Below are 19,182 nucleotides of genomic sequence, written 5' to 3' on the forward strand. Positions count from 1 at the left end.
AGGGCACCAAAAATGGCACCCATTTGTTGCATCACCAGGAAGTTAGGATGAATGGCAAGAATGGCATGCACCAGCACTTCCATCCCTGGATAAAGTCCTCATGGGGTCCTGCCTCCCTGGCAGTCATTTTAAAAGTAGTAAGTGGATCTCCCTTGCTGGTCTAGGTACTTTTCAGTCTGTTCCTCTTGTGTTAGATCTCAGCGTGAGTGGGTTTGCATGTGAGCCCTTTTAGAGTCGGGTATATGTTCCTTATAGTTCAATGATTCTCCTGGTCTTCATCCCCATTTATTTTTAAAATAGGCATTTGGCAGGCTCATCTTTCTGGTGCTAGCCCTCAAGGTCAGGGTGCCTGATGTGGGGAACAAGCCCTTCACTCCTTGAGGGAGAATTCTAAATTTGGGGGATCCCTCCCAATTGTGGGGTCACTGCATCTGGGGTAGGATCCCAGGGAGGACATGTCTCTACCTCTCCTGTCCTTCTCAAAGTGTCTCTGTTGTCTTTTGTTGTGGAAATCCTAGCATCTAGTTCTCAGGGATTTTTTTGTTTGTTTACAGAGGAAAACTATTACATACATAGCTATGAATTTGTTGTGTCCAAGGAAGGAGTTGTGTTTAGGGTCTTCCTACACCGCCATCTTGAATGACACCACCTTTCCCAGACTAGAATTTATTGTCATGCATGTAACCCATAACAGTCATTCCTTCATAAGGACTGTCCCAAAAAGGGGTGCCTTAAGCCTGGGAGTGGGCTCTAGGAGGATACCTATCCTTTTCTGCAATCCCTTCTCTGAAGAACTCAGAGGGACATTAAGATTAAAACTTCAAGATCTTGCTCTCAAGATTTTATGACCTACCTGTTGAAATAGAATAAATATAGTTGAACCTTTAGTGAGAAAGAAGAATTTCTGGAGCTGTGAGGGACACTCTGAGAAGGAGTAATCATGGTGGGCAAAAGTGGTCAAGGAAAGTTTTGTGAAAAGCTGAATCTGCCACATTGTGTTAGGTTTGGTATGGAGGCAAAAGAGGCAAACACAGAAGGAGACATTCCTGAGAATAGACAGGGGAGACTGAGCTGGAGGCAACACATGCATAAATTGAGACCATTTCAAAAGAGAGAAGTAAAGAAAGAAATAAAAGACAGAATCCCTGCCCCTATTGTGTTTGCCATCTGGCTAGGATGCTTTCAGCCTAATGAGCAGGTTAAAACCCAGCATGGTTCCACACAGAGAGCAGCCTAAGAAGTACTTTGTAATGATGATCAAAAATATGTATCATATTAATTACCAAAATAAAATGATTGCCCTAAAATTCCTGAATGTAAATCAATATATGCGATGAAAGATTTCTCTTTGCAAAAAATGTCAGTAAAGGAGAATAAGCATATATTTTTTTTTGTAACAAGTGTTACTATGTTTTAAAAAATATGGTAGGAAGATAGTTCTTTAAAAATGCTGTTAAATGCACATAGGAATCAATTGGAGGAACCACAGGAGTTCAACCTAACTTCACAGGAAGACTTATAGAGCAAAATAGCTTAACTTCACATTTCATGGTAAACGTTTGTTACTATAATATAAGAGAGATTAAAGGTGAACATGAGGGAAGCAAATAGTAACAGCAAAACCCACAAAGTGGTGCAAAATCCTTCAGGTGCGAAATCCTTCACTGTGTAACAAAGCATCCCGTTCAGTAGGGTACAAGCAAAAGACTCTTGTGAGAACTTTCAGCATTACATTTAAGCTTCTCCATTTAAATATAAGCATAACTCACTGCAGTATTTGCTGCATGTATTTTATCAGGCAGGCATTTCTGATTATAGAAGAATACGAACTTATAAAGTTACCTCAGGTGTCGGATAAAACACAGACTATAGCCATGAGCTCTTCACACATTGGAGCCCTTTGGTATTCTAGTCAGATGTTCTCCCACGGCGCCAGGGCACTCCAGCAAAGCTCGTGTGTGATAAAACAGCAGGGGCCTCTAGAGCATGTTTTTAAAGTCAGCTTTCTCAGAATTCTCATTAGATTCTTGCAATGAACACACACAAACACACACTCATCTCCTTTTTGCTGCCGCTTTAACTTGCCAAAGAGCAGAGGTATATGAACCAACTCTTATTAATATTAACATATACTTTGTTATTTTGTTCCCTGAACACTGTCACTTTGTTATACTAAATTAAAGCCCTGACAGAAACATCCAATTAATCCTCACTAAGAAAATGCATTATGGTGTCATAGTTAATAAGTAGTTCAATGTAATCACACCTTGATCATTCTTCTGAGCGGTTCAGTCCTTGGCACGGTGTGGTTAGAACCCAAATGTCTAATATTAGTTCCCTTTGTGATTGCTCACACAGGAGTTAAAATGGATAGTTGCTCTCCCTCAGATGTACAAATAATCTATTTTCTTTTACTGAAAAGGATAGGCAAGGAAATGCCGAGACAGCAAGAAGAAATTTATGAGTCTTCAACTAAATGTTATCATAAAAAGAGTATCTGGGATTCAGTCATAACCACAGGGTATGATGTTGAGCTCAAAGCTCGCTCCCATGCCCCGCTTATCAAACCCCACAGAGCATTTGAACCCCAAGTAGAAGCTCCCCACGATAAAAGGAAGCTTTCTCTGGCCAAGTTAGACTAATTGTGAAAACTCTCTTTGGCCGTGGGCTGCCTGTAGGAATCTTCGCTAAGCTCAGAGGGATCACAGACGAAGATCCTACCTTAATGAGGATCTGAATGGACCCCGTGGCTTTTGCAGATATGAAATACCAGAAGCTTAGGGTGCAGGCAGCGCTGGATTCTTGCCACACAGCACTCTTGAGGTGTGCTTCTTCACCCTGAAGGCCCACCGGAGTAGCCTCCAGATACAAGAAGTGCCCTAGGAAGAAGGACAGCGTTCAGATAGGACAGAAACAACAATGAGGGGATCCTTTTAGCTTTTCCATCTTAGTTAGGGTTTTTAATTATATTTCATAGGATATGAGCTGTCAAAGGCATTTCCATTTGAAACAGAAAGAAAATCAAATAGCCTTGCTTCTAGCTCACTGACAGAACAATTTCCAACTGTCTGTGCTTTGAGCAGAGTACTTCACAGTATGCAGATCAACTGATGTGACAGGATATTTATGGCACCGAATCAACAAGATAGTTATAAAAATCATTTAATGGACTCCCTATACTTTCCAGTTCTTGTAAAACAATGCAAAGATATTACCTATGAAAAATAAAGGCATTACAACGTACTTCCAAAAATTCAGTCATCTACTGAGTGCACAAATAAAATGCTGAGAATCTTAATATGTAACATGGAAGATAATGAGTTGTATATTTATGTATCCAAATACTCAAAACATTTTATCAATGTACAGCCCAGTGTCTGCATGGAGCTCAGACCTTCATTTCTCTGGTGTGGTCAGTTTGGCTTGGAGGGTTTTGTTGTATCAGAGGCCTGAGGAGTTGCTACACTTAGACACCTTCTTTCCTATTCTGTAGCTTCCAGGAATTCAGGGTCCTTTATTCTGCTAACATCCTTTGTCCTTTGACCATCTACTCACTGCAAAAACGAGGCATTGCCAACACGTCTGACACGTGTGACTTTACAGTTATCTGCATGTTACCCTCTACAGCTTCCAAACCTGCTTTCCCTTCATACGTATCATCTCATTTCTCTAATCCCTGCTTGGTACACAGGGAAAACTGGGCTCTCTCCACCTGCGGATGAGAAATTTGAGAATCTGAAAAGCTATATGATATGCTAACGATCCAATGAGTGGCAGAATTCAGGGTTATTAATTATAAACATGGGTCATTTAGGAAAGGTGCCCGAAGGCAGCATACATTATCATCCATCTACAATTACCAGAACAATATTAAAATTTGGTTACTCCCTGTTATGTGTTGAATTATGCCCCTCCCCAAAGATGGTGAAGTCCTATTTCCAGTCCTTGTATAAGTGACTTTATTTGGAAACAGGGCCTTTGTGGATGACCAAATTAAAATGAAATCATCAGAGTGGGCCCTCATCCACATGAAGACTGTGTGGTAATGAAAAGGGTAAATTTGGACACAGAGACAAACGTGCATAGAGGGAAGACAATGTAAAGACAAAGGAGAACATCATCTATAAGCCAAGTAATGTGTGAGACTACCAGAAGCTCGGAGAGAGGCACAGAATAGGTGATTCTCTCTCACAGCCCTGAAAAGGAACCAGTTCCGCTGACACCTTGATTTCTCCCATCTAGCTTCTAGAACTGTGAGATGATGTCTATAGTTGACATTTCCAGTACTTTGTGATGGCAGCCCCAGGAGACAAATATACTCATCAGATATTTGACTCGCTTGCCATGGCCCCACAGTAGTCTCACCAGAGCTCTCCAGTTGCTGTCAGGGAAGACAATGAGATGCTCACTGTAAAAATGAGGAAAGCCTCGTAACCTACCATTTTTGTTTCCAAGTGTGTGGTCTTCGGGAGGTCTTAGGCTCTGATGAGAGCCAACTCCCAAAGCCCAATCGAAGTTATCAGCCAGGGAGTTTTGCCAGCCACACCAGCCTTTCTCAAAAGTACAGGAGGTACCACATTCATTTTCATCCGTATCATCTCCACAGTCATCTACAAAATTACAGCTTTGCTCTGGTTTATAACATTTGCCATTCTGACATTCCCAATAGCCAGGAGGGCAGGAACCTAGAAAACAGAAAATAAATGAAGATGAGGAAACACTACTAACACATCACTAAGCTTAAAAGCTAGTAAGAGTAGATTCACTTTAACATATTAAGAAACACGGTGTTCTTAGGAGTATGAGTTATCTGATCCCCATCTTTCTCTCCTGATCCCCTCCAGGGTTCTGGCCAACAGATCACTCACAAGGATTATTCAAAATGAAAAAAAAAAAAAATCAAGTATCATTTTATTGATCTAGGAAAGTACCCCAAGACTCTTCAAATACAGCATTTCCTGCAAGCTAAGTTCAAGAATATAAATTAGATCTGAAAGCCAGTGAGGCTTTCCATTTTTTATACTGAAACAAAATCTTTAGGGTACTAAGAGCTTATGTACTATGGTGTATTTGGAAGTACATTCCATTACCACCCATGCATTTTAATATTTATCAGAAACCAAATATATATATATAGTATTTCCATAGAAGTAGGGGTATGAACATATAAGTAATATTCAACTTTCTAACAGATTTTTCTCCAAAATGCATTTATATCTGTCAATTGTTTAGAATTTTAGAAACAATTTCCCTACAAAGAAATGTCAACAATAAAGTTTTATTTTCCGCTGACCCCCACCCCCCCCGAATAAATAAGAGCAGTGTTTTTGAAGACCCGAGTTTGAATGCTGGTATTGATCCTTCTCAGCTATGAGACTTGGATCATCCTACCCTTGACAAGTTTAGTTTATCTAAAAAGAGAAAAAAAAATAGTACAACCTACAGAAGTTAAGCTAATTAAAGAGACTATTGTTGATATCCCCAGTGCCTAGAGCAGAGCCTGGCCATTAGTAAATGATCAGGAAATATTAGTCAAATACATGAATGAGTGAAATACAGTGCTCTGGAAATGACAAAGCAGTTCAATATGCACATTTAAGGTATTATTATTATCCTGCTCCAATATTACAATAGGGTGTAACACCAGGGTAACAATATTTTAGTAGAAAAATTCATTCAAAGATCCACCTTAGGATATCCACTCCCCAGTTGCTCTGTGACACGACAGTACCAGGAATTCTCTTCCTTCCTGTCTTCCCCATCTGGTACATACGGAAACTGATAATGCCTCCCTATCAGGGGTTGTCTGGTAGCTGAGGACTAGTGTGGATTAGAGCTGGGGGTGATTCAGGGATTCACTAGAAGGTGCTCTGGGAGCTGAAAACTGCTGATAAAATCTCATAAAGAAGGTTTCATGTCCTGGATCAGTCCTACATTTTAGAAAATAGATGGCTAAGAGGGAGGAAGTGGGAGGAAATGGATGGGATGCCATGTAGAAACCACTGGGGAGAAGAGTAGTGTTCTGAAGGCTTCTAGCCATTTTGCGTGCTAAGCTGTTTCTGGACTGTTTGTTCAAAATTGCCTAATTAAATGCCCTTTACACTTGCAAAGCCTTTGAAAATAAGTTTCAACCATGCATTCTGCCTCTAACAAAACTTTCTTGTCTGGGTTAATTGCTAACATTTTCCTTTCTTGCAGCGTGGGATTAAACTATTTTTATTTAGCTGTCCAGTTCAGTTTTAGCAGATTCGGGATAACACAAAAGGCCTTTAATGTTTCAATCACAGAGCTTGACTCAGAATCATAACATTAAAGCACTTCTGAGCTACATAGAAATGGAGAGCACATACATTAACCTTCATTTATAGATGAAAAATAAACGAGGATTATAGATGTTAAATGACTTGGTGATTTTTCAAGAGCAGAGATATAATTTGGACCTAGGTCTATTGTCTTCTGAACTATTTTTTAAATCTATTGACTTGAAAAGAAGAGCAATGATCCAGGTCAACTACCACAAGACCAGACCACCAATGAACTAAAATGGTAGTGTTGACTACCAGATGCATTATTTCTCAGGGGGCTGTTGAGAACCTGCGAAATTACTAGATCATTTAATTTTACACAAGTTGGCATTTGTATTGATTCTGTCAATTCCAATTTGTTTGGGGAGTAAAAACAAAACTGGTTCTTAAGATGCTTTTCTCCAAAGAGACTGAATCAAGCTAAAATTTAATTCTTCTAAAACAAACAAGAAAGTAGTTTGAACATGTTTCTAAATGGAAACACATCACAGATAATATATTGGCATATATTACACAACTGACATAGCCAATATTTTAGAATAATAATTTTTAAATTTCTAAAACATAAATAGCTACACAATTTTAAAAACACAATAATTTAAATAGTACATAAGATTATTTTGAACAGAAAGCCCTTCACACTAATAAAGACAATTTCACTGCTATCCTGTGTCCTATCCATAAAACACTTTTTTGGTAAATATCAAGGAAAATCATCAACTAATGTTATTTACCTATTTCCAGATTATTTTCCATGTCTGTTGTTTTGTCCAAAGAAATCAGCTACTAAGAGGGAGGGTGTATATCTTTAAGCGATTCGGGTATTAAAGCTTTTATGGAATTATGTAACTTTGATTTTTAATAAAAATATATTATTCAAATTAGGCAGAGACCTTCTTAGTGGGCAGTTTATTTTTACAAAAAAGAACAAATTATGAAAGTAAAAAACCTCCAACGTAAATAAGTCTTAGAGACATCTGAAGCTTAACTTGCTGAAATGCAAACTCTGATTCTTTGCCTCCAAACTTTTCCAGTGAACAGTCTTCCTCAACTGTGTTTATGGCAACTCTATAACTCCAGTTACTCGGAGAAAAAACAAATCTTGTCCATGTAGTAGGGTCTGACTCCGCTTTTTGGTGTTTGAGCTGATTGCTGACAGTGTTTCCTTTGTGTCCAACATCTGGAAACCTAGTAAGCTAGCCCAGGTGCTCCCGTTAGTGGCAGGAGTTTCGAACGAAGCATGCCCTTATCTGTGCACAGAAATTCTCACCCCAGTCCCACCCTCCAACCACCAGAAAACTCTAAATCAGTTTCCTTTCCTTGCTCTCTAAAACTACTTTTGGACATGCCTTGGAGCTACACTGATGTCCCAGAAGGCCTCAATATGTGAGTAATAGATATTTTCAACCCTTTTAGTGTACAATCGGTACTGTCAGTCTTAACATCCAAACCAAATTTTGGCCCAAGGTGGGCCAATCCTCAGTTACAAGGTGGGCCTCCATTCAAAATTTGGTTTGGATGTTATCTATAAAAACACATATATGTGTCTGTGTTTGTGTGTGTGTGTATAAAACTTTTTATTCCATAACATATACAGTTTTTCACTGTTACTATTTTGGCCTAAGTGACTATCATTTTGTGTGATTTTATTACAATACTTTCCTTTCTGATCTCTGTGCCTTACCCTTGACCCTTATGGTCCATTAAACAAAACAGAACCATGTGACATTTTAACATAATTGAATGTCACTCCTCTATCCCAAACTCTATTTAAATACCATTCCCCATTAAAAGGAGCCAGGACCCCTTGAGAAAATAGTCTGGAGCTAAGAACAAAAAAATTCAAGATGAACCTAGATTTTTTTTTGTACCAGAAAATAATAAAGTGCTCAAAAATTTATAGCATTATGATGAAAGGCTCAAGGAGGCAGCTATTAGAGAAACTTACTGGCCAAATCAGAGACAATTTGAATATCAAGGTAAGTAATAAGAAGACGTTTGCTCCCAGCATATACACAGTAAGAAAGAGTAATAAAGTATGGAATTATCCGTCAGCAATAAACAACTAGAAACTTGGGCAAAGTATATACAACAAGTGTTTTAAACACTGAACATCAGGAAATACAAGCTTGGGATCCCTTAGAGAAATGAAAAAAGGCACACCCTATGATCACCCCTAGATTTCTGCATGGAGGCACTTCTGGACTATAACTCCAATAGGGTCAGCCCAGCAAAAAATGGGGTTACACATAGTTGAGGAAACAGTCTGGGACAGCTAGAATTTTCAATGCTGGGTGGTGGAGGAAAGGGTGCTATACAGAGAAGGAGATCCAGAGATATGCTTAAGTCTTTGTCTGAATTCTAGTTTTTATATTTGCAGGATAAAATCCAGAAAGAGAAACTGAGAACAATTTCTAAGAGAATAACTGGGAGCTATATGCTGAAAAATTACCAGAGGTCACAGAGGGCCACATATCTTTGAGTTTCTATCAGCCAGAATGTAGAGTCCTTGGTGAATACGTAAGGCATTCAGTAGGAATTCCAGAAGGGTACACTTTAGTATGGGGGAAAGTAACTCTAGAAGGAAGTAGACTCTAGACCATGGATTGGATTGGCAACCTATAATCTTAAGACCATATCTGGCCTACCATCTGTTTAAGTAAATAATGTTCTATTGGGACTTAGCCATGCCCACTTGTTTACACATTATCTATGGTTACTTTCACACTAAAATGGCAGTTAAGTAGTTGCAATCAAGACCATATGGCCTGCAAAGCTGAACATAGTCACTCTCTGAACATATTCTTTTAACCTCAACTTGTTTTTACACTAGATTACTTTAAAAACTAGTTTCCTGAGTTAAAAAAAAAATACAGAGGAAATTTGCAAAGAGGAAAGTGATAAAGAAATACAAACTTCCAGCTATAAAATAAATAAGTCATAGGGATAAAAAGTACAGCATAGGGAATATAATCAGTAATAGTGTAATAACTTTATATGATGACAGATGGTAACTATAGTTATTGTGATGAGCATTTTGTAATGTGTCTAATTGTTAAATCACTGTTGTCACCTGAAAATAATATAGTATTGTATGTTTAACTATACTTCAAAAATATTAATATCAAAGAAATTGCTGACTTCTATCTGTCTTTAAAAAAACTTAAACCTCAAAGGACCAAACGGAACTGTTAGCAACTTAAGTGCCTCTAGAACAAAGTTCAATGCTTTTTAAGGAAATATACCAAGTTTCAATACTTAGCAACACAAATTCACAATTCCATCATCAACTTAAAAATTACTACTTTGTGGGCGCCTAGGTGGCTCAGTCGGTTCAGCATCTGCCTTCGGCTCAGGTCATGATCCCAGGATCCTGGGATCGAGCCCCACATCAGGCTCAGTGGTGAGTTTTTTTCTCCCTCTCCCTCCCCCTCTGTGATCTTACTCTCTCTCAAATAAATAAATAAAATCTTAAAAAAAAATACTGGTATGTGAAGCAGGAAAATGTGATCAATAACCAGGGGAAAATAGCCAATAAAAGTAAATATAGATACAAAAGAGATGATGGAATTATCAGGCAAAGAAAGTAAAGCATAAATGTGCTCAGCGCATTCATCTTACAATAATAAAAAATCTACAGAAAGTTCTTTGTAATAACAAATAAGTTTAGCAAGATTATATGTCATCAATACACAAAAATCAATTACATTTCTGTATGCTAGAAATAAATAACTAGAATCTAAAATTTGAACAAGTCCTTTCAAAGAGCATTTCAAAACACAAAACTCTAGGGATAAATTTAACAAAATGATATCTGGCCTTTATACTGAGAACTACAAAATACTGATAGGAAAGAGACCCTATATAAATGGAGATATATATCAGGCTTATGGATCATAAATCTTAATATTGTTAAGAACTCAATTCTCTTCAAATTTTTCTATGATTCCAATATAATCCCAGTCAAAATTTCAGTAGGACTTTTGTAAAAATTAACAAAGTGAATCTAAAATGTATATGAAAATGCAAAGCACCTAGATTAGCAAAAACTGTGTCAGATATACAACATCTGATTTCAAAAAATTGTACAAAGCTATAGTAATTAACACTGTGTGGCACTGACTTACATATAGACAGAATGATCTGTGGATCAGGATATATCATTCAGAAATTGATTCAGAAACATATGATCAATGGGTTTTCAAGAAAAGGTAACAAATTAATACACAGCATTTTCACCAAAACTGAACGAACTGAAACTAAATATAAGGAGAAACCAACAAATACCAGCTGGGGGATACTCTACAAAATAAAAGGTCTTTACTTTTCAAAGATATCAGTGTCAAAGAAGACAAAGGCTGAGTAATTCCTGTACATTAAAGAAATATAAAGATACTTAAAAACTAAATGCAGAGTATGATCCTTGATTAGAACCTGAACCAGACAAAAAACAAAAATTACATAAAAGGACATTTTGGGGACAATTGATAAACTCTGAATGAGGCCTATAAATTGAATAATACTGTATCAGTGTTAATTGATTATACATGTAAGTGAACATCCTCTATTTTAGGAAACAGACAATGCATTATTTAGAAGTAAAAGGGCGAGACAGTATTTGAAACTTGCTCTGAAATGACTTGAAAGTAAGATTTATATAAAACAAATGGGTAAATTGATAATCTGCAAATGTGGATGAAGTATAAATTCTGTAGTGTTATTGCAATATTTCTGTGAATTGGAAACTATCACAAATTTTTTTAAAATACACAATTTTAAAAGTTAAAAAAATAAAATCCTCCAATGGCATCCCCTCTCACTCAGAATTAAAAGCCAACATCCTTAAAATGGCCCACAGGTACTTTACAATCTTGACCCCATTTTCTCTGTCTTACCATTGCCCTCTAGTCAGAGACTACTGGGCACACTGTAGTTGGATAAAGTTGAGTTTATTACTTGTTGCAGTGATGGAGAACATATACTGTGGGGAACCATGGGATAGTTCAGTGAGGGTAGGGGAAATGACTTAATAGGATTAGGGCTTTGGGTAGGTTATTTTGGGGAGGGTCAAAGAAAGTGGAATTTTGATCCAGATTGGGTGTTATCAGGAAGCGGAGATAATTATGTGATTGGCTATCTTTAAAGAATATTTTTTAAGATTTTATTTATTTATTTGAGAGAGAGAATGAGATAGAGAGAGAGAGCATGAGAGGGGGGAGGGTCAGAGGGCGAAGCAGACTCCCTGCTGAGCAGGGAGCCTGATGCGGGACTTGATCCCGGGACTCCAGGATCATGACCTGAGCCAAAGGCAGTCGCTTAACCAACTGAGCCACCCAGGCGCCCTGGCTATCTTAATGATTCTTACCTAACAAAGGGAAGACTAGACTAGGCTAAAGTTATAATAGGTTGGAAGCACTCCTATAAATCAAGATATGGGGATGTTTGGTTATTTTTTTGGCCAAGACAATGGTCATGTTTTGTCTGTGTTCACTCATGCTTACAAAGTGATCTTGTTTTTATCTTGATCCATGGTTCCAGAGTGGCTTTGTCTGATGTTGACACTCTGTGAAATTGTTTATGTTCAACAGGAGAACCACCAGCTCATAGCAACACCAAGGCCTAAATGATACAGTACCAGGCCAGGTCCCAGATGCCAAGGGCTACTTTTCTTTTTCTCACTTTGCAATTCTATATATGTGGCAAGAGAGTTCAGTGGAGCAGCCAAACCTTCTAAGGGATATAAGGATAGAAAATAAAACCCTTATGGTTCTTCTTGGCTTTTTGCAGTAGGTACAAAACAAACAAACAAACAACAACAAAAAAAAACAAGACCAGCTGCTTTGGGAGATCCTGACACATTTGAAAGTCCTTCATATTTGTTATTTTTTAAGCCTCTTGATCCTTCCCCTTAGTAATTTGCAGCAAAGACTTGAAAATGTGAAGATCCTGTGTTATCTACTTTACTTTTAGCACAAAAGGAGGTAACACGTGGAAAGAAATCCCATAAAATAGATGACAGTAGCCTTATGGAATGGACAAAGAAAACAGGTAGAGGAATTGGGATTTGTGTTAAGAAAACAAGGAAAACCTGGAAGGGAGTCTAGGTAGAACAGAAGCTCTTAAGCTTTGAGGAGGAAGGCCCACCACAGTTCCAAGTGGCTTAATACTGCAGTGTGGCCGAGGCTCTTGTTCGAAAACCAGCATTTTCTGTACTTATATGCTTCTTGGGCCCTGGGCTCAGCCCTCGACTGAGAACAAACTGTAGATTGGCTCAAATACTGTTCCGGTAGCTTCCATCTTCTTCATTCCAAATAGTTGCAATTCAAATGTTCAAAGAACACTTCCTACAGCCTTGATCAGCATGACAAAATTTACACTAGATTGCCACTCATATTCATTCAAAAAGATATTTCCAGAAAGAATGGTTTATTCCTATTTTTTAATTACCCAGTTTTAATACTTAACCATTAAGAAATGCTATGCTAACATTGCATGCTAACATTCAACTAGTTCTAATCCTGTGCAGGAAAAGCACTCAAACAAGAAATCTAAAGGTACTTTTTAAAAATGAATATTCCGGGCGCCTGGGTGGCTCAGTTGGTTAAGCAACTGCCTTTGGCTTGGGTCAGGATCTTGCAGTCCTGGGAATGTGTCCTGTGTTGGGCTCTCTGCTCAGCAGGGAGTCTGCTTCTCCCTTCGCTCCTCCTCCCTCTCATGCTGTCTCTCATTCTCTCTCTCTCAAATAAATAAAATCTTAAAAAAATAAAAATAAAAATAAAAAAAATGAATATTCCTTCATGATTCTGACTTGGAGGAAATTGCTGACATCTTGGTGGTGAACAATTTGTATACCTTGAGTTTCTAGTGCATCATATTTAAAAAGGTATGGTAATGAGCTTGATCATTTAAAATCATCATTTTCTGAAGTTTCAAATTCAACTATCAGGGATAACATGAAGACAGTCCAGTGAATTATTTCTGCTGTCAGAAAATGTAAAATATATTAATATTTTATTGTTTTTCAGTGTACTTGATAGAGGCTTTGAGGATTTAAGGAGAATTGGCTCTAAGACATCACAAATAAAGCCACTACCATGAGACAGAGAGCTAGGGCTAGAAGTATGATCTAGGCATAAATCTCCAAATCAAAATCACTTCACGAAAATTGTATTTTGTACTTTCATGCAGTCAAATTTGTCAATCTTTCCTTTTATGGCTTTTGACAATCCAATATTAAGTAAAATTCTCCCATATTTTTTCTAGTACTGTATGATTGCTGCACAATTTCATTTTTTTCTTTTTAAAATATTTAAATATTTTAAACCTTTGAAATTTACTTTAGCATATAGAATAAAAGATAATATTTTTCAAGTGGAAAGAGGAATACATACACATGCACAACAAAACACATATGCTGGGGGGGGTGTGTTTTAAGATTTCTTTATTCATTTTGGAGGGAGAGAGAGAGAGCATGAGCCACTGGGGCAGAGGGAGAGGAAGAGAAAAACTCAAGCATATTTTGCAGTGAGCACGAATACCATTGCGGGCTCAATCCCAAGACCCTGAGATCATGACCCGAGCTGAAACCAAGTCAGATGCTTAACAGCCTGTTGCCATCCAGGTGCCCCCATGCTGGTGTGTTTAATGAATGTCTCTGGAAAGATACATAAGAAATTAGCAGTTCCTCTGGAAATAGAACATAAAGACAGAAGTCAGAGGAAAATATTTTTTTAATCTAGCCCATTTTTCATACTATGTGTATTTCAATAAATTTTCGCTTTATTTAAAAATAACATGCCAGGGCGTCTAGGATAAAGAAAGGATTCAAGTAGTACAGTTATAGTTGGGGAATCCAAAACAGGCTAAAGCTCCTCTGATGAGTATTAACCTGGACTGAGGGACAAGAATGTTGAGTTTTCTGGAAACCATGGTTTACGGTAAATGGAAGACTGAACACTCTCTACACTCCAGATGGCTGAGGCGGAAATGCTGAAATTAAGGAAGAACCAAATTACAGTTTAGAAAAGTGAATATAAGGAATGAAATGCTCTATGAAATATCTAAGATCCAGACTACATTTATAGTGGAGTATGAACTACATAAGATAGAACAAATAGGGAAGGTAGGTAGTGGTAAAAGAATTCAGAAGAAATCCTGTAGTCATCCTTGATCCCTGCTTCTCCTTCATTGCCCATATTCAACCAACCACTAACACTGTCCCATTTTACTTTCTAAATATTTCTTGAATCACCCACTTCTCAAGGAACATTCATGTCTCTCCTTGACTAATGAAACAGCTTCCGAACTGATGGCTCTGCATCCATGTTAGTCTCCTAAAATTCACATTGTACACTGTAAACAGAGTAATGTTTTCAAAAGGCAAACTGGATCACTCTTCTGCTTGTACATCATTAAATGGTAAAGACCAAATTTGTTAATGGACTAATGGACATAGATTCAACTCTACTCACCTTTCCAGCCTCATCTCATGGTCCTCCTCAACTCCCCACCACAAAAACCTACTAGCCTTCTTGCAGCCCCTCCAACCACAGATACTTTACATATGCTGGGCCACCTGCCTCTAGAAATCTCTCTTCGAAAATCTTGCACATTTCAGCTCAATATCCATTTTCTGCAAAAAAGTTTTGATTGGTCAAGATCATCCATTACAGCCTCTTGCCATACAAGGTAGCTCTTCTTCACAGAACTTTAATAACATTCATTGTACTTGTCTATGTGGTTATGTCATAATGACCTTTTCCACTGCTAGACTATAGTGCCCATGGGGGATAGAAACTACCTGTACTCAGAAAATGCTCACTGTGCATTTTTCTGGATGAACAAAGGAATGAACAAATGAATGAATGAACTGAAGAGAGCAAGGAGGAGGGCACATAGCTATGAGCAAGTGACAGCCTTCCAGGATATGGCTTACTGGAAGATGAGTTGGCATTCTGGTATTTAGACAAAAATGACAGGATAGAGCTATGTTTGGATTGCTGAACTATGAGATGCCAAGACTGAGGATATTAGAGAAAGAGAGTCAATCACCTCTGACCTATTTACTGTGATGAAAATGACAAACATTCCTGAGTTTCTTTCTTCTTTTTTGATAGTAACAGTAGCTATTCAATTTGTTCAAAATATACATTTCTGACACTTTCATCAAAGATTTCCCTATTATTTCTATAGACAGAATTCTATAGTCACAATTCCAATTTAATGCTATCTTTGTATAATTTGATCTATAACAAAGCAATTTCCATTTGTAAACCTTGCCAACCTGGTGAAAACAAATTCTATGTAATGAAACTAAGACAATTATCTAATTCAAAGAAGAAAATAAAAGAAAACAAGTCATCAAAGCTAAATTCTGTTAATAGGAAGCAAAACAAACCCAAAGTATTTGTATGCCTAAACACCACTCCAGTCATGCTTCAAATTAACTGGGATAAATTAGGTTTGAATTTGTTTCAATATACATATTTTTTACTTTGTATACATCATTCATAATGAATGGAGTACAAAAGTCTTTTGAAACAGAATTAGCATATGGGCTCTCTTTCCTTAAAACATGTATCATCAAACTAGGGCAAAATTGTTCTCTGGTATTTGTGTGTGTGTGTGTGTGCATATGCTAGCATGCATGTATGTCCATACACACACACATTACGTATGTGTGTGCTGCATAATTCACATGTTACATATAAATGTGTATATTCGTGCATGCATGTGTGAGAGTATTACATATATGAATTTGCATATGTATAAAAGGTGTAGTTAAAAATGACTGCAGAGCAATGTATAAATGGGTGATAAAATTAGTCATGATGGTAACTACTAGTTACTCATTACCTCCTACATGCTGCGCTCTGTGCTGGGTACTTGATGAATATTATCTCTAATCCTCATAACAACATTATAAGAAATGTTAGTTACCTCTATTTTCGTCCTTTTTAAAGTTTTTATTTAAAGTCCGCTTAGTTAACATACAGTATAATATTAGTTTCAGGAGTAGAATTCAGTGATTCATCAGTCGCATATAACATAGGGCTCACCAGGACAAGCGCCCTCCTTAATGCCCATCACCCATTCAGTGCATTGCCCCCCCCCCCCATGCCTCTGGTAACCAGCGGTTTGTTCTCTATAGTGAAGAGTCTGTTTCTTGGTTTGTGTCTCTCTCTCTTTTTTTCCCCCTTGCTTGTTTCTTAAATTCCACATATGAGTGATATCATATTGTATTTGTCTTTCTCTGACGTATTTTACTTAGCAAAAAACTTTCCAGCTTCACGCATGTCATTGTAAATGTAAGATTTCATTATTTCTTTTTTTTTCAAAGATTTTATTTATTTATTTGAGACAGAGAGAATGAGAGACAGAGAGATGAGAGGGAGGAGGGTCAGAGGGAGAAGCAGACTCCCTGCCGAGCAGGGAGCCCGATGCGGGACTCGATCCCGGGACTCCAGGACCATGACCTGAGCCGAAGGCAGTTGCTTAACCAACTGAGCCACCCAGGCGCCCAAGATTTCATTATTTCTAACAGCTGAGTAATGTTCCATTGTACATATATACCACTTCTTTATCTATTTTTCAGTTGATGGACACTTGAGCTGTTTCCACAATTTTAATTATCTCTATTTTCAAACGTAGCATTTAATAATAAGAAAGAGTGCAATTTCTAAAGTTATTACATCTAGTATGTATCTGACTTAAAGTTTCCTAACACAGGAGTAAAGAACCTAAATAAAGTGAAGTATAACACCATGTGAGGTAGGCCAAAGGAATCACAAGTTCAAGGCCTTCTGGTGGGAAAGATCTTAGAGTTAAGGAGGGTCATCATGAAGCCCATGTGGCTAGATCCTAAAGAACATGGTTCTAAGTTAGGGGAGGAGAGACGGGGGTGCCAGTAGGCAGTCTCCATGGCCACTGTGAAGACTTTGGCTTTACTCTGAGATGGGGAGCTACTGGCAGTTTTTGCCTAGAATCATGGGATAATTAAGAACATAAAAAAATCACCACATTGAGGTCAATTCACAGAACTTCAGTGATTCAAAGTCTGGTCTTAATCATTTCTTTTGGGGCACCTGGGTGGCTCAGTCAGTTAAGTGGCTGCCTTCGGCTCAGGTCATGATCCCAGCGTTCTGGGATTGAGCCCCGCATCGGGTTCCCTGCTCAGCGGGGAGCCTGCTTCTCCCTCTCTCTCTGCCTGCCTGCCACTCCCCCTGCTTGTGCTCTCTCTCTATCTCTCTCTCTGTGTCAAATAAACAAATAAAAAGTCTTTAAAAAAAAAATCTCTTAATCAGTTCTTTTAACCTTTCTGTATAAAACTGTTTCCATTACTGTAACAGTAATTACAACTGACCTCACTAACAAGGCTGTTTTGAAATATAAATAAATAATTATAAGATTTTGGGGGAAAAAACAGATCACAACTTAAATAACTATATCAAAACAAATTTAGGTGAACATATGCTTTGGTTAAAAAAATGAAAACATTCATTAGTAGTCATCATTTTCATTACCATAGCTAAACTTAATTGAATGGCAACCAATACCAGATATATATGTTACTTCTAATTCTAACAATATTGAAAAATAAATATTATCTTGATTTTACACCAAAATTCATTAATTTGTGAACATTCATATATTTGGCATGTAGCAGAGCTAGGATTTAGACCCAAAAGAAACTAACACTGAAATTGTGTTCTTTGTCCTTATAGTCCATTGTCTAAAATCCTAGGCCAAAGAGAAAAACCAAGAAATAACAAGAAGCAAATGGTTACATCTCTGTCCTAATGGAGTTTAAAAATAACACCCATGTATGCAGTTATACTAAAGATTCACTAATCACACAGTTCAATGTATGGTGAGAGAACTGAATGACATTGTGAATGCCATGAAAGATCTCTGACACCAGGGGACATGGGGTGACTGGGGTCACACCAACTGGATACTAAGGAACCGGATACTAAGCTGCCTTAAAAAGAAGAGTAGAATTCATGGAAGAAATACAGAGAATAGGAAATGCCTTTCCAACATTTGAAAAGAGACATATTAATAAAAACAGGCATGAGTCACAGCATGCTTGTGGATAAGAATCAAATCAATCTTACTTGAGATGAAAATGAATATTTTTATAGCACTTGATAATTTACAAACACTTTCATATATGTGGGCATGTGTAGAAATAAACTTACACGGACCTGCATGTACATACACGTGTATGATCGTATTTGTTCTGCATCAAATTGTAAGAGCAATCATGGAGAGAATAAACCAGTCACTACTGGAGACAGAACTCAATCCATGTCCTCTCACTCCAAAATTCATGCACGGAATTAGTGGAGATATAATCATGAGGGATTTTTAGCTGTCTGCTTCATGGTCAAAGCATTTCCTCATCCCCATTTCAACTGGGATTTACTCTTAATTCCTGAGTGCATTACTATGAGCCATTCACAAGCCAGACCCAGTCCATCTTTCATTCACACCAGATATCTGTCTATTCCTCTAAACACACATGGACTTCTATGTACCTGAGTCCTTGACCATGTTCTTCTTAGTTTGGGGTATCTCTATCTCTATTAAAAGGCTACTACTCCATTAGATCCAACTAATAGAACTTTACCAGATACCTTACTCTTTAGGGAAAAAAAAAAAAGATAAACTGAGAAAGGTAGTCTGAATAATGTCCCTGCTCAAATCTCTGCAAATACGTTGCTTCACATGACGGGGGTGGGGGTAGAGATGTGATTTTGGCAGTTTGATTAAAGGTAAGGACCTTGAAATGGGAATATTATCCTGAATTCTCCTAGTAAACCTCATCTAATCTCATAAATCCTAAAAACTCCAAGAGCAAGGATAGAACAAAGTA

At 37.6% G+C, this 19,182-nt stretch overlaps 1 protein-coding gene across 1 annotated transcript in view; it reads right to left on the reverse strand.

The window, feature by feature from the left end:
- MALRD1 (MAM and LDL receptor class A domain containing 1) overlaps positions 1-19,182 on the reverse strand; it is a 790,469-nt gene that overhangs the window by 322,815 nt on the left and 448,472 nt on the right. The window contains exons 28-29 of the mRNA XM_064590300.1: positions 4,440-4,685; positions 2,722-2,879 (exon numbers count right to left, since the gene is read on the reverse strand). Coding sequence (XP_064446370.1) covers positions 2,722-2,879; positions 4,440-4,685 — 404 coding nt within the window. The remainder of the gene's footprint in view (positions 1-2,721; positions 2,880-4,439; positions 4,686-19,182) is intronic.

This window comes from Mirounga angustirostris, unplaced genomic scaffold (assembly GCF_029215605.1).
Source record: "Mirounga angustirostris isolate CCGP_5_RB_7025 unplaced genomic scaffold, mMirAng1.0.hap1 SCAF_5, whole genome shotgun sequence".
Classification (NCBI taxonomy): Eukaryota; Metazoa; Chordata; class Mammalia; order Carnivora; family Phocidae; genus Mirounga; species Mirounga angustirostris.